This window comes from Heliangelus exortis, chromosome W, assembly GCF_036169615.1.
Source record: "Heliangelus exortis chromosome W, bHelExo1.hap1, whole genome shotgun sequence".
In the NCBI taxonomy this organism is placed as follows: Eukaryota; Metazoa; Chordata; class Aves; order Apodiformes; family Trochilidae; genus Heliangelus; species Heliangelus exortis.
In genome coordinates this window covers 11,929,508-11,956,224 of record NC_092453.1, presented here as the reverse complement: position 1 = coordinate 11,956,224, position 26,717 = coordinate 11,929,508, and the positions used below count along the sequence as shown (strand labels likewise).

The 26,717-nt window shown below is 44.5% G+C and overlaps 1 protein-coding gene across 1 annotated transcript; it reads left to right on the top strand.

Annotated features, from left to right (window-relative positions):
* LOC139789303 (netrin receptor DCC-like) lies at positions 1 to 26,717 on the top strand. The gene is made up of 6 exons (XM_071729824.1): positions 1 to 221; positions 2,390 to 2,506; positions 13,583 to 13,738; positions 19,168 to 19,380; positions 22,885 to 23,027; positions 25,483 to 26,717. Exons 1-6 carry the CDS (start codon positions 80 to 82, stop codon positions 25,570 to 25,572), a joined length of 861 nt encoding a protein of 286 aa, XP_071585925.1. The 5' UTR covers positions 1 to 79; the 3' UTR covers positions 25,573 to 26,717.

The following is a 26,717-nucleotide window of genomic DNA, read 5'->3' as shown; positions in this document are numbered from 1 at the left end:
TGCAACCCACAGTGCTGGGAAAAGGAAGGGCAGCCAGAAGGACCTGAGACCCCCAGATTTGTGGATCCACCACGAGGAGATGGAAATGAAGAACATTGAGAAACCCACAAGCTTGGACCCTGCAGGAAGGGAATCACCAATGCAGAGCTGCCAGGACATCAACCCTGGCAGCCACAGCCAGTCAGAAACACAACTGGGCACCAAAAGTGCCCCCCAAACTGGTGAGACCCCCCAAGGAGAGATGGGAATTGGCTGGGATGCCCTTGGAGGGGGAAATTAAAATCCTAAAATCAGAAAACTTTGGGTTTGGGTTGGTTTGGGAGGGATATTTTGAGGTCCGACCTCATTCCGTGGTCTCCCAAGGTTTTTTTCTCCATCATCAGCATCCAAATGGCCCAGGAGGAGACTGGAAAACTGAGAGCTCTGCTCCTGGTGTTGGGAGAGGTGTTTCTGGATGTTTTTTTGCAGTGGTTTCAGACAAGGGGAAACCTCATCCGTTCAGAAAATCAACTGGAAGTCCAAGGTTTTTAAGGTTTTTTAAACCCAGAGAGGAAGAAGAGGCATAGAAAAAAAAAAAAGAGAAAGGAAGCAGAGGAAAAACATGGTCAGGAAGAAGGGCAGCAGGAGGAGATGGAGAAAACTTAGAGATATGAGGGAAGAAATTCTGTAAGAAAAATGAGCTTTCAGTGAACTTTTCTCCACCTTTTTCTGACCCCCAGTACATCACAGGTTTCACTTGAGCTGAGAAGATTTTTTTTTTCCACCAACTTGATAGGAAGTCAAGGGGTCTGGAGAGAGGGATGAAGAGTGAAACACAGCCCAGGAGCTGAAAACATAAAAATATTTGTCTGGAATTCACTGTGGAGATGCTGCTTGTGGGTGAAAGCATGGAATAATTCCTGAATTATCAGGTGTAGGGCTGTAAATAATGGAGGTGACTATTTCAGGTGCCTTTTATCCCTTATCCATAGCCCCTCTTCTTGCAAGAGAATAAAAATTTCAAGGGAAGAGCTTTCATCTTTCTAAGCAGAGCTAATTTTCTGTCCCTGACATGGGGTTTGAGCTGTTTGATGAAGATAATTGTGACAATTCTTTTTACTACAAAGGTCCCTGGTATATTAGAGGTGGGGAAAATAGAGCCAGAAGCTTCTCCTTGCCTAAGCAGGGCCCAGGGATATGGATTTGAGAGCCCCATTGATTGCAGGGGATGGGAGGGAAGCATCCCAGCATATGAGCAAGTTAATGACAAGGGCTGAGCTGAGGATTTGATGTGTAAATACCTCCTAAATAAATGCCTTCATGTTTCTCAGTCTCTAAAAGCTGGCCTTGGCTTTTCACCCACAATTAGCTCTGTGAGTAGCTGTCAATGCAGGACTTGGCATTTCAGGGGAGAGTGATTTGGAAAAAAAGAAAAAAAAATAGTCTTTCCATGCAAATCTTTCTTTTTTGCTTATTTTTCAAGACTCTGGGTTTGCTTGGGTACATCAGAGATGGAAGAGTGGGTTTTAAGCTTACCTGGATGACAGCATTAAACTGATTTCTTCCAGGGTTTATTAGAATAGCAAATTAAGGAAATATAAAATTCCCAAGGGGTGAAGCTATGAAGAGGGAAAAAAAGCTTTTTTTGCTTCATTGCCATTCACCCAGCATCCAGTTCCAAGCCCATTTTCTTTCTGACGAGCCTATTCTCTAGAATCTTCCAGATATCCTGGCCTAATGTCATGAAATCCAAGCATCTGTATTTCAAAATTAACCAGAATCTCTCATTTCTGCAGCTGCTGAGATGATTTTGAATTAATTTGGACATGAAACAGCATCATTCAGCTCTCAGATCCTGATGTGCTGGGTGTCACCCAGCAGCAAATAAAGGCAAAATCCAGACATGGCTTGAAAAAAAAAAAATAAAAAACCAAACAAAACCAAGATGCAGAGGCTGGAAGAGGCACTGTGAGTTACCAGGTCTGTAGGCAGCACCATCTGGACTTGGGACTTGGTGACATCTCCCAAGGAAGGGGATAATTCCAAGCCCTGCCAGGTTTTGGAGGCACCTGGATTTCTGCTGGAGACTCGAATTTGAAAATAAATTGCTGAGAGGAAAGTTACCAGAAAAATGCAATCTTTTTTACAAAGGGTTTTTAAGATAATTTCAGGGACAAATTGAAAAAAGGGCCATAATCTCCTTGATTTTCTTACAGAAAAATGCAATTTTAGTTGGCCAAGGCAGGCAGGGTGGCCGTGCTGCTCTTTCCAGGTGCTGCGAGTTAATGAGCTGTTAAAAAAAAAAACCAGAAAAACCCCAAACCCTCTTGATCTTTCTGCTAGCTCCCAGGTGAAGCAAACCATTAATTTCCAGCTCTTTCAGCTGAGTTATTTTGCTGTTTTTCTCCAGGCCCTGAGACAGAAGAGGTTGGGAGCACCATGTCCACCTTGGAGCGTTCACTGGCTGCCCGCAGAGCCACCCGGGCCAAGCTGATGATCCCCATGGATTCACAACCCAGCAACCCTTGTGAGTAGCAGGATTTTGGATCCCCAGACCCCCCTTTAGATGCTCATCCATGTGAATATCCCATGGGATCTTCCTGATTTACTCCAGGAGTTACAGCTTGGGGAGTTTAATAGAGTTTGCCATTTATTTTCTCCATCCGGAATCAAGGAGAGGGCTGGGAGTTTGCCAGCCAGAAAAACTGGGAAAAAAGGGTGGATTTTCAGGGTTTTCAGTTTTTATTTTTTTTTAGAAATCATACTGCTGCTAGACTCAGCCCAGGCTCAGCCTAAAGAGTCAGCAGTTCTGTTTGGGTGGGTAGTGAAGCCCAAAAAGGCGGAGTCTGGGCGGAACCAGGTGGAGTCTGGGCGGAACCAGGTGGAGTCTGGGCGGAGTTGTTCTCTCGGGGATATGTCCCTCTTAGGGTTAAACTTCTATCTCCCTTGATTCCAGGTGGCTTCATGTTGTTCTATGGATATCGGGCCCCAGCCATAACTTTTCTCTTATCTGCTGGTTGTGGCATCTTTATGTTCTCTTCTCCTTGTGCAGATGTCCACATGCTTTTGGGGCCAAGCTGGCACCTCCCTGGCCTTGGCGGTGCCTTGATCTAAAACGAGATTTACACTCCCAATTATTTCTCAGGCAGAAAGCTCGCTTCGTTAGGCCTTGTTTTGCTTTTCACTGTGACAGTGGAAAGCTGTTTTGCTCCTAACTGAAACAGTGGAAAATTACGAGTTTGGACTGCTTTGCCTGGTCTTTTCTCGGTTTAGTCTTGAATTGTACCGGTTATGATCACTAGTTCTAATTCTACATTAGATAAATTCACACAAACAACTTGGCCTGCTCTCCTTTTCCCACAGGAATTGATCTGTTGAGATCCTTTCCTGTTTCATTTCCCCCCTTTCCTTAGAACTTACGAATTCTTTCGTCAAGTTCCAAGGAAGTGTTCCGATGGGTGTGAGTTACTGGCCACATTCCCACATCGCTGGGGTAATATTATTCAACTTGAAAATTCGCTATGCTATGATATGAAGTGTATCTAGGTTCAATTAATTACATCGTGGCTACAGGAACAAAATAATCTAGTAATGCTAACAATTAACAAACGGCCTACAAACCTAGTAAAATTTCATGCATAACATTAGTACTCATGGCAATGATTGATAAAGACATTAATGCATAACGTTTGAATACATGCACCGCCACACATTTTACCGTTTACGTGCTAAATCTGTGATCAGTCGTTATTATGGGATACATATACTTATCCAGAGTCCAGGTACCAACACAAAGGATCCCAAGTTCATAGTGTCAGGCTCCTTCAGGAGTGCTCTTGGCAATATTCAGGGGCCCGTTTGACCCGGGAGTAGTGGATCCAGGTGGGTCGCTCTTTAATACGAACTGCAGTGAAGGTGGTGAGCAACACTTGGAAGGGTCCTTCCCACTTTTCTTGCAGAGGTTTCCCTGAAAGATTCTGCACATATACCCAATCACCAGGATTAAAAGGATGCAGTTTACACTCAGGTTGTTTAGGTTGGTGACCCATCACCACCGCGGCATTCTTATCAAAGTGCTTTCCCACAGCTATAACATAATCATACACATATTGATTACCTATTTGATCTACAGCCTCACTAGTTACAGGCTGCATTGCATAAGGTCTCCCATATAAAATTTCAAACGGGCTCAGTTTTTCCTTTGAGCGAGGCTTTACCCTTAGTCTGATTAGAGCAATAGGTAAGGCTTGGTGCCACTGCAAGTTAGTTTCTTGGCATATTTTTGCAATTTGCTGTTTAATAAGATGATTCATCTTTTCTACTTGCCCACTAGCTTGAGGTCTATAGGGCGTGTGCAATTGCCATTTGATCTGCAGTGCCTTACTTATTGCTCGTACAATTTTAGCACAAAAGTGCGAGCCTCTGTCCGAGGAGATGCTCCTAGGCACCCCAAACCTCGGAATGATTTCATTGAACAAGACTTTAGTTACTTCTCTGTCTTTGTTTGTTCTGCATGGGAATGCTTCAGGCCACCCAGAAAATGTATCTGTCATAACCAAGAGGTATTTATACCCCCCTTTCCTGGGGAGCTCAGAAAAATCAATTTGCCACACCTCCCCCGGGAATTTTCCTCTATCAATTACCCCCTGGTGTACCCTTGTTCCTGTGTTTGGATTATTTTTCAAACAGCGCTCACATTGGGATGTGACCTGTTTCACTGCCGTGAATAACTTTGGCCCTGCTATTCTAGCTTTTAAATACTGATAAAGGGGATCTAATCCCCAATGGGCCTTGCTATGTTCTATTTTTACAAATTGCCATATTAACTTCTCTGGCAGTACTAGCTGTCCAGTTTCTAACTGACCCCATCCATTATCTAAAATTTTACCTTTATTCCTTTGTATCCGTTTATGGTCCGATTCCTGGTACTCTGGCTCAAACTTAGTATCTGGTTCTTCTGGTACCAGGGCCAAGACTAGGTCTTTGGCCCTTGCAGCAGCTAATTTAGCTTCTGCATCGGCTGTTCTGTTACCCCTTTCTGGAACGGTGTTACCTTTCAGGTGTCCCTTGCAATGCATTATGGCCACTTGGGTAGGGAGCTGAACAGCCTCCAGTAACTGTAGGATTTCTTCTGCATATTTTATGGGTTTTCCCTGGGCAGTCAGCAGTCCCCGCTCCTTCCAGATCGCCCCATGGGCATGCATGACGGAGAAGGCGTACTTAGAATCCGTCCATATGTTAATTCTCTTTCCTTTCGCTAACTCAAGGGCTCGGGTAAGAGCTATTAGTTCGGCCTTCTGTGCCGAAGTTCCTGCAGGTAAAGGACCCGATTCAATTACCTGCTCTGTTGTAGTTACTGCGTAGCCAGCCATCCTTACTCCCTGCTTTACGAAGCTACTGCCATCCGAGAACCAGTCATCTGCCCCTTCGAGTGGTTCTTCTTGGAGATCCGGACGACTGGAGTACACTGCCTCGATGGTTCCTAGGCAGTCATGCTCGATCGGCTCTGCTGACACTCTTCCTTCTAGGAATGATGCTGGGTTGACAACGTTAGTCACTTGAATGGTTATGTCATCTGATTCAGCTAAGATTGCCTGGTACTTCAGGAACCGGGAAGGTGACAGCCAATGGCCACCTTTCTGCTCCAGCACTGCGGATACAGTGTGGGAGACTAATACAGTCATTTTCTGGCCCATAGTGAGTTTTCTGGCCTCTTCTATGTTTATGATCACTGCAGCCACTGCCTTCAAGCATGTGGGCCAACCTTTACTTACTTCATCTAGTTGCTTAGAGAAGTAAGCCACAGCTCTTTTGTATGGCCCCAGTTGTTGAGCAAGGACTCCTAAGGCCATTCCCTGGCGTTCATGTGAGAACAGCCAAAATGGTTTCGTTACATCGGGAAGGCCCAATGCCGGAGCTTTCATCAGCTCTTGTTTCAGTCTTTTGAAAGCTGTTTCTGCCTCAGGAGTCCAGACTAGAATATTTTTAGACTCTTTCAATAAATCATACAGAGGTTTGGCATGTATCCCGTACTGGTATATCCACAGGCGACACCAACCTGTCATTCCTAGGAAGGCTCGCAGGTCTCTCACCGTTTCAGGTCTAGGGATCTGGCAGATGGCTTCTTTCCTCGCTGTTCCTAGGGATCGCTGTCCTCCAGAGATCTCATATCCTAGGTAGACCACCTTTTCTTGCACCAGCTGTACTTTCTGTTGGGAGACTCGATAACCATTTAGACCCAGGAAATTTAACAACGAGATAGTCCACTCAATACATTGTTCTTCTGTTTCGGTTGCTATCAGTAAATCATCCACATATTGCAGGAGTGTGCCCTCCCCTGGTGGCCGTTCCCACTGTTCCAATTCTCTGGCCAATTGCCTACCAAATATCGTAGGACTATTTTTGTAACCTTGGGGTAACACCGTCCAGGTTAGTTGTGTTTTCCTTCCCTTACCAACAAACTCCCATTCGAAGGCAAAAATCTTTGGCTTTCTGAGGCTAAGGTAAGGCAGAAGAATGCATCTTTCAGATCTAACACTGTAAACCAAATTAAATTATCTTTTAGTTTTGTCAAGAGTGTGTAAGGATTGGCTACCACTGGGTGCAAAGTCTTAGTAATCTCATTTACTGCTCTCAAATCTTGTACCAGTCTGTAGGTCCCATTTGGCTTTTTGACTGGTAATATTGGGGTATTGAAATCTGATTCACATTCTATTAATAGTCCCAATTCTAAAAACCTCTCTATTAATGGCTCAATTCCCTTCCTGTCTTCTAATCTCAGGGGGTATTGTTTTCTGTTCACTGGTTTAGCCCCAGGTATTAATTCGATAACGATGGGGGCGGCAAGTTTTGACTTTCCAGGTATATCAGTTGCCCACACCGCCGGATATGTTCCGTTTATGATTCGGTCGATACTATGATTACCAGGTTCTGGTCTAGCACAACTGATAGTTAGACTCAGGGCTGCTATCAATTGTTCTTCATTTACCTGGAGTTCAAATTTATCTTTATCAAATTTTATTACTGCCCCTAAATTCTCCAACAAGTCTCTTCCTAGTAGAGGCTTTGGAGAATTAGGTAAATATAAGAATTGATGAATCCCCATCTGTTTCCCAATCTTATACTTAAGGGGTTTCAAAAGAAAGCCTTTTCTGGTTGGCCCGTCGCCCCCACCACATGCACAAATTCACCTGTTTTTGGTATTAATTCTTGATTTAAGACTGAATAGGTAGCTCCAGTGTCGATTAGGAAATCCAGTTCCATTTTACCTTCCCCTAGCTCTATTTTAACCAGTGGGTCTGCTAGGGAACGACTCACCGGTCCCCCTCAGTTATTATCATTATGCGTAACAGGGACGACGGAGGCCCCCTTCAGTTCCTTATTACGCTTGGGACAATCTCGTTGCCAGTGCCCCGTTTGCCGACAATAGAAACACAGATTAGAGCCTGTCCTGCTTTGCTGGAAGTTTCCTCTCCCTCTCGTGGAATAATCACGCCCTCTACCTCTAGCATTTGCTTCTGGGAACCCCGGAGTTGATTGTACTGCAGCAATAAATCATATTGGCGAGGGTGGTTTGGATCCCAGTTTGGATTACTAGCTGGAAATACTACATCCACAGGCTCCCGTAGGGTAGCAGCCTGTTCCCTTCCAGTTCTTAAAACAAGATCTTTTTCTGTCTCTGTTAACTCCGACAGCATCAGATCGATATCCTCCCAATCAACGTCTAAATTCTTTGTGATTAATTCAAACCTTCTAGCAACCCCCTCTGGATCAGTCCTGAAATTCTTGGCTTCCTCCCTCCAGTTGTTAAGGTCGCTCGTGGTAAATGGTACTCTTACCCGTGCTTGTTCTCCTAATCTAGGCATTATTTGTCAAAGAGGGGCTATCATGTAGCTCTCTGGGACCTCCTTTCCCTCGGTCTCTGGGGTTTCTTTTCCCTCCTCAGCTCTTTCCTCTTCTGCCTGAGCTTTTGTCTTCATTTCTGCCTCTATTCTTGCTTCCTCTGCTTCTAGTTTTTCCTTTTCCTTATGTTTCCTCCCGGAATCTTACGAATCTCTTTCCAATGTTTCAGAACACATCCCAAAGGGGTTCTGGTATTAACCTCCTTGCTTAGTACGGTCCCCATTATGTATGCTCAAGACACTGCAACTATAGAGGCCCTCTCTGGATTACCAAACCCTATTCAGATCTCAGCAACTTACAATTTCAACACCTTACTCAACTTATTTTAGCATTCAAGCGCTTATTTTGTTTTAACAACCCACATTCACACCAATCGCTTCGTCCGTCTCTGGCCGGCCCCCTCGCGGGTGACACGGAAACGCAAATCGGGACTCCGCACTCGCTCCGCAATTATATTGCGTCTCAGTTACTCCCTCTCATGCACACATACACACTTTCGGTCAGAACTTTGCCTAGGTATAATTTTACACAAAGACCTTATACGTCGCTTTACCGCCTACGGTCACAAGGAGTGCTAAAACCCACAAATGCTCGCCGTGGCCGCAGCAAAGGACCCCGGTATGCCCCCCCCCCGAAGATGAAGCTATGGATGTTTTCTTCGGTAGGGACACACAACCACTTAAAACACTTAATTTCCCTAAAGGCGGCGCAACAGACCCTCAAAACCCTTAATTTTCCTAAAAGCGGCGCAACAAACCCTCGAAACAGTTTACCTAAGAGCGGCGCAACAAACCCTCAAAACCCTTAATTTACCTAAGAGCGGCGCAACCAAAACAGCACACAAAATAGCACAACCAAACAGCACAACCAAATAGCACAACCCAGAATCAACGATCACAGCATTAACAAAAGCCTGTTATTAATACCATACCATTCTCCTGGGGACTCAAACCCCGGAGAGGGACGATCTCAGAGCTGAACCGGACTCGAACCTGCCAGCCTGGGGGCGTCCCCCCGCGTCCCTATAAATCCTAGGGGACTCAAACCCCTATAAATCCTGGGGGACTCTACACCCCCCCCCCCCCCCCCCCCCCCCGCCTTTTCCCGAAGGCCTTTAAAACCTAAGCAAATATAAATACCTTTTCAGTATGAGGAAGGTCTGGTGTCCATCGGCGCGTAGAACCAAAGGGGGTAGGGAGGCTTTTCCGACGGGAAAATTCGTCAGGGGGCCCCAAAAGCGTCCCCGAGCCCCCCCCGGGTCTCGGCACGACGGAGCCCAGGTCCCTTCGTGGTCGCCAAAATGAAGCCCAAAAAGGCCGAATAAACTGTTTAGAGACAAAGTTTTGAGTCTTTAAACAGCAAAGGTATTTATTCACGGATCCGGGGAACTCCCAGCTCACGCTGGACAGAGAGTTCCACCTCGGGGGGGGGGGGGGGGTAGGGTTAGGGTATTTATACAGCCTTTCATGCATATTCATAAGATTACGACAGGTAATTATAATATTCATAACAGGCGGAGTCTGGGCGGAACCAGGTGGAGTCTGGGCGGAACCAGGTGGAGTCTGGGCGGAGTTGTTCTCTCGGGGATATGTCCCTCTTAGGGTTAAACTTCTATCTCCCTTGATTCCAGGTGGCTTCATGTTGTTCTATGGATATCGGGCCCCAGCCATAACTTTTCTCTTATCTGCTGGTTGTGGCATCTTTATGTTCTCTTCTCCTTGTGCAGATGTCCACATGCTTTTGGGGCCAAGCTGGCACCTCCCTGGCCTTGGCGGTGCCTTGATCTAAAACGAGATTTACACTCCCAATTATTTCTCAGGCAGAAAGCTCGCTTCGTTAGGCCTTGTTTTGCTTTTCGCTGTGACAGTGGAAAGCTGTTTTGCTCCTAACTGAAACAGTGGAAAATTACGAGTTTGGACTGCTTTGCCTGGTCTTTTCTCGGTTTAGTCTTGAATTGTACCGGTTATGATCACTAGTTCTAATTCTACATTAGATAAATTCACACAAACAACTTGGCCTGCTCTCCTTTTCCCACAGGAATTGATCTGTTGAGATCCTTTCCTGTTTCAGTAGGGATGGATCAAGCCCTCTCTTCCCCTCTGTCTCTCTTCCCCTTCCTTTGGAAAGTTTTAAAACTCAGCACAACAATGAGAAAAGTTGGACCAGGTGATCCTTGAGGCCCCTTCCAACCTGACATTCTAGGATTCCATGATTATTAATCTAGAGAAACAGGGACAGGAGTTCAAGCTGGCAGAGCAGGCAGCTTTGTGACACACAGATGTGAATTGTGATGCTATTTTTATTATTATTTTTCTTGTTATCATCAGTATTATATTAATAATTGTTATTGTCATCATTGTTTTTTATTATCCTAATTTTTTTAATTATTATTATTATCATCATCATCTGAACATTATTGCCATTTCTGCTATATTTCCTTATAGTTGGCCATGCCACCATGGGTTTTTTTTTTTAATAAAGAGCAGCTCTCTTCTAAAGCCAAATAAATGAGGAGGAAAACATTTTTTAAGAGGTGTTAACTGTCAGTAACCACAGAGCACTAACAAATTTCAGAGATGAAGGGAATCTTTTTCAAAGCACAGGAGAAAGGAAGGCTGGAGAGCACTAAAGAGCTTCTGCCATCCTCCAGAATTTATTAAAATTTCTGAAGTGACTTTGTTTCTGAGCAAAGGAGGGGGATTAATTGAGAACCCACAATTTTGGGGACTGATTTTGGAGGAGGATGAAGCTTTGGGTCTCCAACTTTGCAGCAACCAGCCTTGAGATGAGTCTCTTGAGAGCTTTCAAGTTCTACCTCTGAGCAGACAAAATAGATCCCATCAAAAATTTATAGGAATTGGTAAATCTTTGTATAGAGCGAAATCAATGAACCTGTACTGACAGAAATCCATTTCACATCACCAATGATATATTTAAAAAAAAAAATTAAATGGAATGAAGGAGAGGAGGGGAAGGAACCTACCATAGATTTATTCAGTCAATTACTGGGGTTCCCTTAATTTGTGGGGTTTTTTGGGTGTAATTCAGGTCGTGCCACTCAGCTTCAAACCAGAGGTTCCCAAAGAGAGCCTGAATCCCAGTTTTTCCCAGCATTTTTCACCCTCCAACCTCTTTATGGTCTGGAAAGAAGATCTCTGCCCCCCTGGGCCGTGCCATGGGGAATGTTCCCATCCTGGGACCACCCTGATCCCACAATTAGGCAGTTTCCCCTTTTTTTAATTTTTTTTTTTTCAGTGGGATTTCTCCTGGGTTGAAGGAAAGAGCAGTCCAAGGAACTGGGGAGAGGTGTAGTGGTGTAAAGAAAATCAGAACCCAAATCAATTGGAGTTATGATGGGTCAGGAGCACTGTTAGTAAAAGCTACCTGTTTTCTGGAGGAAAGTGCTTCTAAAATATTTCCTTTTTCCAGTCAAGTGATGCATTTGGAGGAATTAAGGCCTCATTTCTCTATATTTCCAGCAGGCTCCAGCTAATCAGCAGTGACAGCTTATTATGATTGTGTGCAAATATTGAACCTCAGATGTCTAAAAGTCTCATTTGTGCAGGCTGAGTTATGCTGAGGATGTGGTGGTGTTTGTTTTTGGGGTTTTTTCCCCCAGAAAATAAACTTGCAGCTTTGTCAGTTGAGATGCTTTAATTAATTTCTCTCCATTTCCCTGAAAGCAATTGTCAGCAGCCAGTGATTCAATAGATGAAGGCAGCACCATCCTAATTCTGAAGTTAAAAATCCCCATGTCCTATTAATTGGTAAATCCTGAATCTGGAAGTCCCCACCCTCAGCTCAAGAATCAGGCTTTGAGAAAAATTACAGCCCATAATGTGCTTTTGCTTCCTGAAGTGGAAGGAGCATAAAGCAGATGAATTTGATGAGGTTTTAGTTTGAATAATTGTGGAAGTCTTTGCAGAGTTTCCCATTTCACTGTTGTAATTCCCCCAATTTCTGGTTGTAATCTGTACTTATGGACCAGGAACAAGTTAATTTGCAGAGAGATTGCTGCTACTCTTTGTGGGTTTTTTTTTTTTCAGTTTATTCTCCTCCCTACAATGCCAGCAAATCAGAAAAAAGCAATTTTTTTCTCAGGGCAATATGACTACATTGCCTCAGTTGCTTTGGCAGCCTCTGGGGTGCTTGAGTATAATTCAAAGCCTCCTGCTTTGTCATTTTTCTAAGCTGCTCTTAGGTGCTGCTTGGTTTTTCTTATTTATTTATTTTTTTCCACCTGATACCCAGCCCATTTTAAATATAGAGCAGTGTTTAGGGAGCTCTGTGATTTGGTCAGGGAATTTCTGGTTTCAGTGGCTCAGTCATTTGCTATTAAGTGCAAATTCAATTGCTGACAGGCAGTGACAGGACAGATTTGTTGTCATATCTGCTTGAAATTGATTGAAAATGTTGGATGGGACCTTTTTTTCCCATGGCTGGACAATAGGGAGTTGCAATGAACAGCAATCCTGTCTTACTTGAGAAAATGACAGTGCTCTGGAGCCAGCCCCTAAAAAGAAATGAAGGGATGGACTGGGATAAAGAAGTTGTTCTTTAATAGGATTCAATAAAGAGGGATATTTTTTCCCTGTAGCAGCAATGTTATAAATATTGGCAATAAAAATGCCTTCCAGAGACCAAATGAACTGCCTGAGTTGGAGAAATTCTCCTCTCAGAAGGGGGTGAATTGAAGCCAGACAACTCTGAAGCTGAAATCACCCAGCTTAGCATTTCTTCATCAGTTTTTCTTCTGTTTTTTCTGTTTCTTCTCCTCCTCTAGAAGTGCAGGGCTGGCAAAGCTGCAAAAAAAAAGGCCCCCTCTGAGCTTTTTGGGTCACCTTGGGCAGGTGTCACCACCCTGTGTCAGAGCTAGAATTGTGAAAAGCATCTTCAAGTTTACAATACTGTTTAAAATTCCTGTCTGAAAGGTTCTGGATAAGCCAAACCTTATCATCAGAGAGCCAAAAAAGGGCTGCTTATTGTTTCCCTGAGCAAAATTTCCAAGTTGATTCCTAAGAGGCCCTGAGGAAGTTCTGATTTGTGGGGTGTTCTTATTATCACCCATTCTTCAGGCCTTGGCTTGTGAAAATAAAGGAGAGAACTCAGAGGCAAGTCTAAATTTAGCACACAGTTATCCCAGCATTCAAATACAAGCATTTCACATCAATTCAGCTCAAGGACTCCAGATTTTTAGCTGCTCCCCTGGTCCTCTAGGTTTGGGCATCCCTGATGATGGGTTGAGGGGTGACCACTGGGGACATCTGAGGGTGTGGGGGACATTGGTGTGAAGCTGGCAGAGGTGATGGAAGAGTTGGAGGAGCCTCAAGAGGGCAGCAGGATCTCCTTCTCACTTCTTTCTCAAGGGATATAAAGCAGCCCCCAGAAATGCAGCTGAGGAACAGACAAGAATTTTACAGAGAACTCATCATGCAGCCCACTTGGAGTTCTCTGGGTACTAAAGGGGGTAGTTCTGGAGGCAGAGGTGGTGTCTGTGGGCAGAAACATATTTTCTACTGAGCATTTGGGTGCTTTGTTTTGGAAACATTTTTTTTTTAATCTGTAACCCCCCAACCTGGTTTGGGTTGGAAGGGACCTTAAAAGCTCATCTGGTTCCCAAGACTAAAGACTTAATTTTTTTTTTTTTTTTTTTTTTCCCCAAGCAATCATTTAACTTTTTCTCTCTTTCTTTTCCTTTTAGCTGTGGTCAGTGCCATCCCAGTGCCAACTCTAGAAAGTGCCCAGTACCCTGGGATCCTGCCATCCCCCACCTGTGGGTACCCCCACCCCCAGTTCACCCTCCGCCCGGTGCCCTTCCCCACCCTCTCTGTGGACAGGACCTTTGGAGCAGGACGAAGTCAGTATCCTATTTTTTTCTTTTCTTGCCTATAAAAGTGCTTGGGAAGAAGTTGAGTTGAAGCACTGGGGTTGATTTTGATGCAAATCACATTCTCTTGGTTTGTTTTGGGGTTTTTTTGGGGCTCATTTTGGTTTGGGAGCATCACCTGGCTGTGGGTTGCCTCTCCTCCTGCAGTAGCTCCAGTTGCAATTTCCAATCCCTGCTGAACACCTTCAGAGTTGTTGGATCTCTAATCCAAACCTTTCTTTTCCACTCTGCTTTCCTTGGCTTTCTGCATAATAAGGATATTCCCAGAAAAGTGCAAGCATCCAGAGCAATCCTTCAGCCCGAGGCACAATCTGGGATCAGCAGGCAGTAAAATCCATGTAAAAATGTAAAATCCATGTAAAAAAAAAATCCATGTAAAATCCATGACAGCTCTGACATGACCTCTCCACCCAGGTTTAGCTGCCCTCATTGCTAGAAACCTTTCCTTCATCTCCTAAATTGCTAAAATTTCAGCCAGTTGTTTCTTGCTTCCATCAGAGCCAAGAAATCAGTTTCTTTCCTTCCTTCTCCAAGTCCTTCAGCACCTTGGAATATTCCATCTCACATCCCTCATCTCTCCAGCCTCATTGCTTCTCCTCAGTAATAACTTTGTGGTTTGGGTGTCCCCAGGACCATTCTTCACCCTAAACCCCCCAGCACCACCTTCCAAACTTCACCATCAGCCTCTTCCTCACCATCTGCCTCTGGCATCTTCATTATTTTTTGGGGGGGGTTCATGTTTTCTAAGGGTTCTCCCTTAGCCCTACTGAAGACCAGCTCAGAATTTTTGCCAGATTGATGTCAAGCTGGGGTTCATGCTGTGTTTTCTCCTACCACAGGGAGGGTTCATCAGCAAATGTCTGATTTTTCCTCCTCTTGCAGTCAGTCTTCTTTCAGTCTGGTTGATGGTCTCCTTTCAAAACCAGGTGGGAAATTCCTCTGGAGGGGCTCTCTGGCTCCATCAGCTTTTGATTTGCTCCTTAAGTACCAAATCCACCCCAAAGGGGTTGCACAGAAACAAAGTAGGTGGAGTTTCTGGTTTGGAATGGATAAAATGTTGGGTTAAATTAATTCCCTTGGGCCTGATCATGGGGATAGAAGGAAAAAAAAAAAAAAAATTAAGATCACCCGGTCCAACCATTAATCCAGCACCACCCCATGGCCCTCAGCACCACATCTCCAGGGCTTGGAAATCCCTCCAGGAATGCTGGGGACTCCAGGCCCTGCCAGCCCTTTCCAGGGAGAAATCGTTCCCCAGCTCCAACCTAAACCTCCCCTAAAGGGTCAGTGTAGGGTCAGGAGATGCCACCTGTCCCCATGGGGGTCCTGAGCTTGCTGTGCCACCCTGAGCTCTGCAGCCTCTGCACTTGGCTCTGGAGTGGCTCTGAGCACAGTTACACTTGGAGGGATCTCATCAGGGTCTGCAGAGAGTCACACAATCCTTGGGCTTGGAAAAAAACCTTGGAGAGCATCAACTCCAACCCTTAACCCAGCCCTGCCAAGGCCACCCCTGCCCCATGGCCCTCAGCACCACAGCTCCAGGGCTTGGAAAACCCTCCAGGAATGATGGGGACTCCAGCCCTGCCCTGGGCAGCCTGGGCCAGGCCCTGACAACCCTTGCCAGGGAGAAATTCTTCCCAAGCTCCAATCTAAACCTCCAGCTCAAATCCTCTTCTCCCATCCCTTGTTCCTTGGGAGCAGAGCCCGACCCCCCTGGCTCCAACCTCCTCTCAGGGGGTTGCAGAGAGCCAGAAGGTCTCCCCTCAGCCTCCTTTGCTCCAGGATCTGGACTTCTCTGGTCTCTCCAGACCCTTTCCCAGCTCCATTCCCTTCTCTGGACACACTCCAACCCCTCAATGTCCTTCTTGTCCTCAGGGACCCAGAACTGAGCCCAGGATTTTAGGTTGAGCAGCAGATTGCCAATAAGGAAAAGTTTTCTGCAAGAGGCTTGAATGCAAAGCATCAGAAGGACCTGATGGGTTTTGTTGGTGGTGGTTTGGGTTTTTTGGGTTTTTTTCTGGTGTGTTTTACCCCTGGGTGAAACCCCCCCTTGCTGCTTGAGCAATTGCAGCTGTATCTAGAGAAGAAATGCCCAGCAATAAATCCTCTGAGACAGAATCTACCTGTGATGCCTCATGACCAAGTATTCCATTGTTCCAAATATAGCAAGAAAAAACCCTGAATAAATCATCTGCTGCAGGGTGTTGCTGGGCATCCTGCTGGACAGATGATGCTCAAACCCCTTCCTCTGCTTCTCCAGGCTTTTTGCATTGACCTGAAAATTCAAGGGTTGCCGCTTATCTTTAGGACAAATGCTCTGCTGATGAGGAAACTAAAAAAAAAAAAAAAAAAATGGAAAAAAAAAAAGTCAGGTCCCAGCCAGAGAGCTTGAGTAATAACCTGACTTGTCTGTTTGATTACTGCAGATGACAGCACCAGCCATAAAATACAATTGCTGAGGTTCACAGGTTTTTTTTCCAAGCAGAAAATATCTCTGAGCCATAATAAAGTGGTTGTTGTACAGCCAGCAATCATCCCCACAACTTCTCTTCTCCTCTAGAGTGCCATCACACTTACAGTTCCCTCAAGATCTGGAGGAGAAGACAGTGATAAGCCTGGTTTGCCACATCTTCCAGAAGGAAAAAATACTGGAAAAAGGTGCCCAGGGAGGTGGGAGATGCCCCATCCCTGGAAGCATCCCAGGTCAGGTTGGATGGGGCTCTGAGCAACCTGATCCAGTTGGAGATAGCAACTTAACCCTCCACATGATCCTCAGAAAATGTTATTTTTTTTTAGTATTATTTCCTAGTATTAAAAAGGATTGAAAATCCTGTGGACCCAAACAAGAAAACAACCATTAGATTAATAGCTTGAGATGGCCAGAGCAAAGTATTATGGACTAGAAATCATTTTATCTGTTCAATCTACAGAAAATATTTCCTGAGCACTTTTCCTCTTGGAGTTGGGAGTTTCCTCTTCCAGCTGGGAAGCTTTAATCCCTTCTGCAGCTGCTTTCTGGCCTTAGTGGTAATGGTCATTTTTAGTCACTCTTTGGGTTCAGCAGGGGATGAGAGCTGGAATGGAGTTATGCTTAAGGTCATGTTTAGCAACTCCCATTTTTTTCTTTTCCTCCAGATATCATCAGCAAAGCAATTTATAATATTTTTTTCCACTATGTAATTCTTTGGGTTTAGCCACAGAGGATTTTCAAGTGTTTCTGCCACGCTCCCCTGCTTCAGGATTGTATTAGCAGTTTTTAAAAAGTATTTTTCCCCAATATTCTTTGGGATAGAGCTAAAATTGCAGGAGAGAAGCAACCAGGCAATAATTGCAGTAAAAATAACCACTTGCTTGTGCTATTCCCACCAGGAATGATGCCCTGGTTTGGCAGCAGGTGTATAGTCTGGGTCAAATGATATTTAAAACCCTGTGAAAATTCAAAAAGTCATGACCAGATGAGGAGCAAAGTTCAGTCATTTGAAGTCCCCATCTGCCAGCACATATTCTGTGTTGCTGTTGCTTTTTCTGTTTGATTTTTCCTTCCCTCAGGCTGGGGCAGAGCCCAGAGCTCCAAACCCAAGTGGGAATTTTTCCAGGGTTATTTCTTAATTCTTAAGAAATAATTTCTTAATGGGTTCCAGGGTTATTTCTTCTTTAGCCACATTTCTTAATGTGGTTCTTAACCAACCACAAATCTGGTTGGTTAAGTCTCAATATTCCTTTCATAATTTTATATTTATTTTAGAATACAATAAAGTTTTTAGCCAAGGCTTCTCCAAAGAAGCCCTCGTTGGTTTTTGGAGGAGACCTCCATGCAGAGCAGGATATTTTCTTTACCCACCAAAATATTTGACTCAACTGAAGATCATTACTGGTATTACCAAGCTTAAAAGTCAGCTGGGATTCTGCTTTCTGGAAAAAACCAAAGGTAATCATGGAATCATCATGGTTGGAAAGGAGTTTGGAGCTCATGGAGTCCAACCATCAGTCCTAAGGAAAAAAAAAATTGGAGATTGTTGTTTATTCCATTTACACTTCTCTGAGAAGAACAAAATAATCTGTTTTTTTGGAAATCCTTAGAGTTGTCAGGTTGCTACCCAGGGGCAGAAAGCCATTCCTGGAGGGAGATGCAGAGATCAGGGCCAGGATTTAGTGGTGTCTTGGGAGTTCTGCTTCAGGGTTGGACCTGATGATCAGATATTCATTAGTTCTATTATTTTCTTTGTTTTCTCAACCTCCTGGAAGTCTGAAGAATGTGGAGGAACCAGTGAGCAGGGAGTTTCTCATCATGGCCAAAAGTCAGTGGTGGGTGAAGAGCTGTGCCCCAAGTCCAAGTGATGCCCTGGGAATGTCAGTGACTTCTTTTATCCCTCTTCCTACCCAGTATTTTCTGCACTGCCCACACCCCCCAGAAATTATTCTGCTATTAGCTGGCAGGATGAGATGGTTTCTTAGCTAATAAATTTCAAGATGACCTTTTTTTTTTTTTTTTTTTTTTTTTGCCTTCCAAGTCCTGGTGATGTTAGACCATACCCACCCATCCTGAAACCTGTCCAATCAAACTAAGATTTCAATGTATAGTTTGGGCACAACATGGCTTTCTAGAGGGCTTTTTTCTTTTGTCTCAGCTTGGTTTGCCTTAATTTTGTGTCTGCTTCTCTTCTGGATTCTCCATGCCAGAGGTTGATAGTGAAAGCTGCTTTTGAGAAGCCCTGTAGAGCCCTGGGAAGCAGTTTTCTGTATTAAATGGTTGAGGTGGAACCCTGAAAGCCTTAGTTTGAATATATATAGCCTTGGTTTGAATATATATATATATCTATATCTATATCTATCTTTGAAGAATTGGTTTGAATATAGGTTAATAAACCAGCAAAGTCCTGGTTTGGCGCACCAAATGTTCCAGGGAAAATGATGATCACCAAGGATGGGTGATTGGTTATGTGGAAATTAATTAAGCCTTTTTTGTTGTTGTTTTTTATGTCTAGTTTTCTCCACTAGGAGTGGATCAGCACTGCCATGCTTCACATGATGAGTTTCCCTGCTTGTAGCTTGTTCCAGTCTCCACATGAAGTCTTTGTGTGTTCATTGATTTTTAATATTTAAACCGAGAAAAGGAGATGAAAATGTTGTGCTTGGGGATTGGGTTGGAGTTTGTGCTTTTTTTTTTTTTTTTTTCCAAGGGAAATATTCTGATCTTTGGATGGCCCTGGCTTGTCATTTACTTTCTGAGGGAACCATTTCCAGATTTCCTGCAGCTTTTTTAGAGGGTGGAAGCTGACTCCATCCCTTGCAAAACGGAGGAGGAGGAAACGGGATGTGAAAAAAAAACGCCAAAACCCATCACCTCACCAACAGTTCTTTGGTTTCATTTTCTTTTTTTCTTGCTTGCTTTCTTGCAGGGGGGATTGAAGGGACAGCCCCCCAGCAGCCCTCCTTGCTACCCCAGACCCAGCCTGAGCACTCCAACCACGAGGATGCTCCCAGCAGGACCATTCCCACTGCCTGTGTCCGCCCCACCCACCCTCTCCACAGCTTTGCCAACCCCTTGCTACCTCCTCCCATGAGTGCAATAGAACCCAAGGTCCCTTACACACCACTTCTGCCTCAAACAGGTATGGTTTGAACCCCTGACTTGGGAATTTCCTGAGGAAATCAAGGGAGGACAAGATTGGAAGCGGGGCTCGAAGAAATATCAGGGAGCGGTCGTAGGGTGGGAAGTGGATAAAAACTTTTCTCCAGTTTTATCATCATCATCGAGTCCAGAGGAGGCCACAAAGATGATCCAAGGGCTGGAGAACCTCAAGGGAGCTGGGATTGTTCAGAGGACTTTGGGGGGGCCTCAGAGCTGCCTTCTAGTTCCTGAACGGAACCTCCAGGAAGGCTGCAGAGGGACTTTTCCCGAGAGTGTCAGAACAGGACAAGGGGAAATGGATTTAAAGTGCAGGATAATAGGTTCAGCCTGGATTTTAGGAAGAAATTCTTCAGCAGGAGGGTGCTGAGACTCTGGAACAGATTGCCCAGAGAAGCTGTGGCTGCCCCCTCCCTGGAGGTGTTCAAGGCCAGGTTGGATGAGGCTTGGAGCATCCTTGTCTGGATGAGAGGTTGGAGATGAACTCTGAGCTCCCTTCCAGCCATTCTCTGATTCTGTGATCCAGTATTTCATTCTGGCTTAAACATTGAGGATGAGACAATAGCTTAAGTTAACAAGAAAAGGATAAAAATTAATTAAATGAGATGCCAAATTAATCACTTGGTCTTGTTTCCCATCTCCTGGGAAGCTTGAACCAGTGCCAGACTCTTGACTCTTGTTTCAGGGTTTGCCTTTTTGATAATGAAGGGGGTTAAAACATCTCTAGGTGTTTAAAACATCTCTAGAGCTGTTTTAAACCTTCCCCTTGGGTTAAATGAGGCCATTTGTATGAAATCTCTGGGATCTCATTTGAACTCTTTGCCCTGCTCCTTTAGCTAGGCCAATCTCCATTTTGGCTCAGAAAACCTTTGAGATTCTGGCTTGATTTTTTGTTTTCTTTCCCAGCCCTGCTTTCCAAGGGCTGCGCAGCATATGTGAGGAGGATGTTTGCAACAAGCAAGCTACCAAAACCTCTCTGCACTTTTCCTGGGAGCACCTGCTATCCATCATCCAGTAATCCAGTTTTCTGACAACAGGCAGGAGTAAATAAATCCTTATTTTCTGGAGAACTGCTTTTGCAGGGTTTTTTTTTTAAATTGGTTTAAGTGATGAGAAGTCTCTGACTTAATGCCCTGTTACTTTAGTGCCCGGACCATGTAAAAATGTCCCAAGTGGAAGAAAAATGTCATGAGGAATGAATCCATTCTATTCCTCAGGTTAGAGAAAGTAACATTCCAATGTGGGAATTTTCCTTTTAAACCTGGGATGTTCCTGAGTGGGATAGAAATATCTGGCACCTCTCCTGTGGAGCTGGGAGAGTTGGGATTCAGCCTGGAGAAGGCTCCAGGGAGCCCTTGGAGCATCTTCCAGTACCTGAAGGGGCTTCAGGAAAGCTGGGGAGGGACTTGGGATAAGGGCAGGGAGGGATGGGATGAGGGGGAAGGATTTCAAGCTAAAAGAGGGGAGATTGAGATGAGATTTTAGGAATAAAGTCTTTAATTTGAGGGTGCTGGAGAGGTTACCCAGAGAATAGATGAGCACAAAGCTTTTTCTTGGCTTTGATTAACTTTAAGCATTAAGGTATCTCCTCTAATATTTTATCTACTCAGTAGTGGCATTATAATTATCTGTTAAACTCTATCATATGGTTCATAAAAAAGACAGGCAGAGACCATTCTTCAATTGTGGGGTGGATTTTGCCACGGGGGTGTGAATAAATAATTAAAAGGTTGTGCTCCTGCTTTTGGGTCAGGACTTCAGCTTAAGCCAGGGCTAAATCTACCATTTTTCTGCCTTTTTTCTTCCTTTTTTTTTTTTCTTTCCCTTTTTCATTCTGACCCCAGTAAGGCTGAACCCATTAAGCCCTTCCCATTGATGTTTTCTATGGTTTTTTTTATCACTGCTTTGTGATGGAGCACTTGCAGTTCCCTAATCCTCCTCCTGAATGGCTCCATGGTTTTTCCAGCCCCCCCTTTTTGCAAATCCTACCCATCAGCATATAAGTGATTTGACTTATTCCCCTTTCAGGTTAAATAGAAAATGTTTGATGGAGTGTTGAGCTTCTTGCATTATAGATCTGACATAAATTCCACCAATGGACAGGAAAAATTTTTTTAATTTTAAACTCCTAAATGAAAATTCCTTTTAGGTCTTGCTGATCAGCTGCACTTTAAATGAACCTGAATTAAGAGGTCATTTTTCTCCTACAGAAATAAGTGGGAGGTGAGAGAAAATCCAGTTTGTCCAGGGGTGGGTTTTTTTAGCTTGTTTCACAGGTCTGAAACTTCAGCATTTTCAAGCTTCTGGATCTTGTGTCAGATGGTAAAAAAAATTTTTTTTTTTTTTTCCTATTGGTACTTCACCAAAAAAGTGGAGTTGGAAATCCAAGTTTCCAACTGGAAATCCAATCTCAGTCTTCCTGGAATCACCCCAGAGCTAAAAAAAAAACCCTTTTGTTATAAAGCAGAATTGAGCTTGATTTTCCTTCCTCCTGCCCCAAACTGGCTTGGGAGAGAGCAGGGAAAGGCTTGCAATTATCAGGATTTATTTCTTTGCTGGTTTGGAAAAAAAAACCACAACTTTTTAATGTTCAAATGACTTGCAATGATCAGGATTTATTTCTTTGCTGGTTTGGAAAAGAAAAAATAATCTTTTTAATGTTCAAATGGCTTGGGAAGTAAAGGTGAGGAGTGAGAGGAAGAAATCAGGCAGTAAAAAATCTCAGGGTAAAAAGCAGGAGCTGGATATTGCCTGGACATTGGGATAAATCCTTCTCAGTGCCAAATGGGAAAAGAAAGCCTGAGAAGAAAATCAGCTCCATGAGATGTTTTTTTTGCTGCTTTTCTGTCTTTTCCCCTATTTTCCCCCTTTTCTTTGGAAGAAAAGAACCTAAAAACCAAGCTCAGAGTAAAGGGTTGCAGTGTTAAAGCCAGGAGCTGAGGGTTAAATAGACAAGGGATGAAATCAAGAGGGAAAAAAGCCCCTGGAGAAGCTACATCAGGTGGCTTGGAGTGGATTTGACTTTGGGGGGGTCCATTTATTAATTTTTTTGTAGGTTCAGACCCAAGTGCTGGGTTCTGAGTGTCTGTACACATCCCGCTGCCCACCCTCCAGGTTTTGAGGAAAAAATGGGTTTTTTATTAAGAAGTGGAAGTGAAAACCATTTAATTTTCTTTTAAAAATATATTTAAATAAATATATTTGAATGTGCACCTCTGAGAAGGCTGAATCTTTGGGGCCAGCTGTTCCCAAAGCTCTTACTGGGAGCTCCAGGGAAGTCTGGAAGTTTTTAGAAGTCTTTTAGCTATGAAACTGGAGCTGGAAGAGGGTGGGAATTTCTGTGGCCATCTTTTTGCTGAGGTTTGGGGAGCTGGGATTTTTGCTTTGATTTTGCCTCGAATCCCCAAATTTCCCTGCGATCTTTTTTTTTTTTTTTTCCCCCCATATTCCCAAGTTCTCAATTTGCCTTCTTTTTTTTTTCTTCCAGGGCCCAACCTCCCCAAGGCTCAGGTTAAAACAGCATCCCTTGGCTTGGCAGGAAAAGCCAGGTCACCTCTGCTGCCTGTCTCCGTGCCCACAGCCCCAGAGGCCACAGAAGATGGCCACAAGCAGCCAGAGGACTCCACCAATGTAAGAACCCTCTCCCTGAGCCACCCTTCTTCCAAAGTTCAGCACCCAATTAGCACATTAATTTTTAGTTAAAACTCTCCTTACCCAAGGTATTAAGCTGAGAGTTCTTAGAAAAGGAGCAAAACTCAGCTGCATCATCATCAGAGTAACCAGGAGGTTGAGGGATGGGATTCAGCTCCTGTTTTCCTCTCCCCCTTGGGGTGCTGAGTCCAGTTCTGGGGTCCCCAGCACCAGGAGGAGATGGAGATGTTGGAATGAGTCCAAAGGAAGCCATGGAAATGATGGGAGCAGCTCTGGAGCCAGGATAAGGGAGTTGGGGATGTTCAGCCTGGAGAAGAGAAGGCTGCAGGGAGACCTTAGAGCACCTTCCAGTGCCTGAAGGGGCTCCAGGAAAGCTGGGGAGGGACTGGGGACAAGGGCAGGGAGGGATGGGATGAGGGGTGAGGGATTTAAACTAAAAGAGCAGAGATTCAGACCAAATAGAAGGAAGGAATTATTTATGGTGAGGAGACACTGGCCTTGGTTGACAAGGAGAGGTTGGAGGTGCCAAAAACCCTTTTATAAACCATGTAGTTGGCTTAAATTAATATTGTAGAAAGCATTTTTATCATTTCAAAGCTTTTTTCTATTTTTTTTATTATTATTTTTACAGGAACTTGTTGAAACTGGTTCTTTGCCATAACTAATTTTTGGTTTTTCAAACTTCAGAATTTTGCTGAGAAAACCTCACCCAGGTCCATTCACCCCCAAATCCTGGGACAAACCCAACCTTGTCTCATGCCTCTGGGCAGCTGATGAGCCAGGTTGGGGGGAAGCCCTCAGCTTTGCAACCCTGTTTGAGCTTTGGGATTGTTCCTCAGTTCTCCAGGACAAACCAAAGTCAAACATTGTGCAAAATATTGGATTCTCTCCTGTGTGAGCATCACTTTATTATGCACAGCATCAGAGAGTTGCATACATGAAGGGCTTTTTTTTATGGTTATTATTTTAGGTTGCTCCCCATCAAATCTCAGGGTTTTCTCCAGGAAAGCTGGGGAGGGACTTGGGACAAGGGCAGGGAGGGATGGGATGAGGGGGAAGGGTTTGAAGCTAAAAGAGGGGAGATTTAGGTTGGACATTTGGAAGAAATTGTTGAATTTGAGGGTGCTGAGCCCCTGTGCCAGGTTTCCCAGAGAAGCTGTGGCTGCCCCATCCCTGGCAGTGTCTCAGGTCAGGTTGGATGGGGCTTGGAGCACCCTGGGCTGGTGGGAGGTGTCCCTGCCCATGGAAAAGGTTGGGAATGGGGGATTTCTCAGCTCCCTTCCAACCCAACCCAACCAACCCATTCCCTGATTCTAAAAAGTTTTGGCAGCCACTAAAATTTTTCTGTTGGCTTTTAAGGAACTTTTTGGGTGGGTGCTCCAGGCAAGGAGTAAGTTTCACACAGTTCTGTGTTGTTATTATCCCCAGGAGAACTTCCTCAGCCCCTCCTGAGCACCCTGAGAGAGGAGGTGGAGAGAAAGAAGGGGTGAGGAGTGTGATAAGGGAAGGAAATAATTTTGGCAGGGAAACTGAGTGTATAGTAATACCAGATAATGGTGAGGAAAAGAACATTGAAGAAGGAGATAAGTGAAAGTGAAAAAAATGGTGGAATTAGAATCATCTTTTCACTCCCTATTAAGACTCTCAGAGGGAAAGCTCTCACGTGGTCCAGGAGATGAAACAGAGCAAAGGAAAAGGAATAAGGGAAAAAAAAGAAATATATTGAATGCAAATATATCACCCCTTTTCATCTGCTTGCACAAGAGTGTTTTTTTCTTTTTTTTTCACTGAGCCAACACCTTTTATTGAATCCTTTTCCATTTTCAGAGAAAATGGAAAGAAATATTTTGCTTTATCCATGGGTATGGAAAGTTTGGGTCTGATGAATGCACAAGTGAAATTTTGCTTCAAGTTTAGTAGGGATGCAAGAGGATGGAGGAGACATGGAATCTGCTCCTGGAAGGGGAACAGGAGGGGAAATGCCCTCAGTGGTGCAATTCCTGGCATCAGGAATAATTGAACCCAGGACATTTGGTACCACAAATTGGGATTTCTCAGAACCTTATTTCATCACAGCTTGAGCTCCCAGAAGAGATGCTGCTCCCACTCCACAAGTATTGCTCATTCTTTGCTCAGAATTTGGGGAGAAAGGCTAAAATTTGTGGAAAGGCTAAAATTTAGGGAATTTTCTTCTTTTTGTTCTTTGAAGCTGCCTGCTCCATCCTCCCTTGGTGCCTTACCCAGCACTGTCAGAGCTTTTCCTGGGCCAACCCCACCTCAAGAACTCCCCCTGGAGCTCCTGAAAGGAGGATTCCAGGTGTCCCTGTCCATGGCAGGGGGATTGGATCTTTAAGGTCCTTTCCCCCCCAAACCAGTGTGGGATTTTGTGCCATTTTGTGCCTCTGACCTGTGTGTGTCTTTGTCCCCCTGGCAGGTTTATGAGCAGGATGACCTGAGTGAACAGATGGCCAGTTTGGAGGGGCTAATGAAGCAACTGAATGCTATCACAGGCTCAGCCTTTTAATAAGCTCTTGCTGCTGGGAGAATGACCCCGGAGCATTGCAGCATCCCAAGATTTCCCCCATCCCATCCCCAACCCCCCCATCAAATCATCTCCTTGGTTGCACCCCTACGGTGCAAGTCCTGCAACGTTCTCTAAAGGGATGATGAGAAGAAGAAAAAGGAAAGAAGAAGAAAGGAAAGAAGAAGAAAAAAGGAAAGAAGAAAAAGGAAAGAAATGTTCCTGAACTGTAGATCTGGCAGCTCAAGTGATGGAAGGAAGGTGGCAAGGCCAATGACATCGCCACCGCGGAGTCATCGCCGAGGCCACTGGGTTCCTTCTTTTGATCTCTTAGTCTGTTGTAGAGCTGGAGTTGTCCTGACTAACTCATGTTTTACTCCGTAGAGGTTTGTAGCTCTTTGTCTAGATCTAGTTTTACCTCATGCCAGAATGGTTTTAAACATAGACCAGGCCCTTAAGGAGACAGTGTTGGAGGTCGCTCGTTTGGTTTTTTGGTTTGTGGGTTTTTTTCAAAAAATTACTGGTTGCAAAAAAAAAAACACCCATAGGAAATAATCATACCACCAGACCAAAAAGAAAAAAAAGAAAAAGAAAAAAAAAAGAGGAAGATTTGGAGGTTTTTCCCCAGCAGCACAAAGCAAAAAGACAAATTGATTCCTTCCCTGCGTCGCTCTCCATCACTCGTCACGCAGTGGTGGGGATGGAGGAGTTGTTGGAGAACCAAGTGCTGGCAAATCCTCCCAGCATGAAATGTGTTCTGGATGGCAAACAGAGAACCAGCAGTGTATCAAGAAAAAAAAAAAAAAAGGGGGGGGGGAAACAACCAAAGTCTGCACTGCTGCAGCCTTACAGACAGAGGACGTCAAATCTTCGCCGCCGCCTCGTCCTTCCCTGCTCCAGGTTTTGTGCTGGGCCACCCTGGGATGATGTTGGGAAGCATGGATGGAGCCACGGGGAGCTGGAACAGGGAGGAAAACCAGAGCTGGATTTTACACCTCCCTTTTCCGTCCACCTGGCATCTGCTCCGTGGATCTGTCAGCCTGGGATGAGGATGAGGAAGGAGCGGTGGGTGCTGGGTGCAGGGCCTGTGAAAAAAAAAACCCAACAATTTATCAGGAGGGTTTTTCCACAAGTGTAACAGTTGGTTG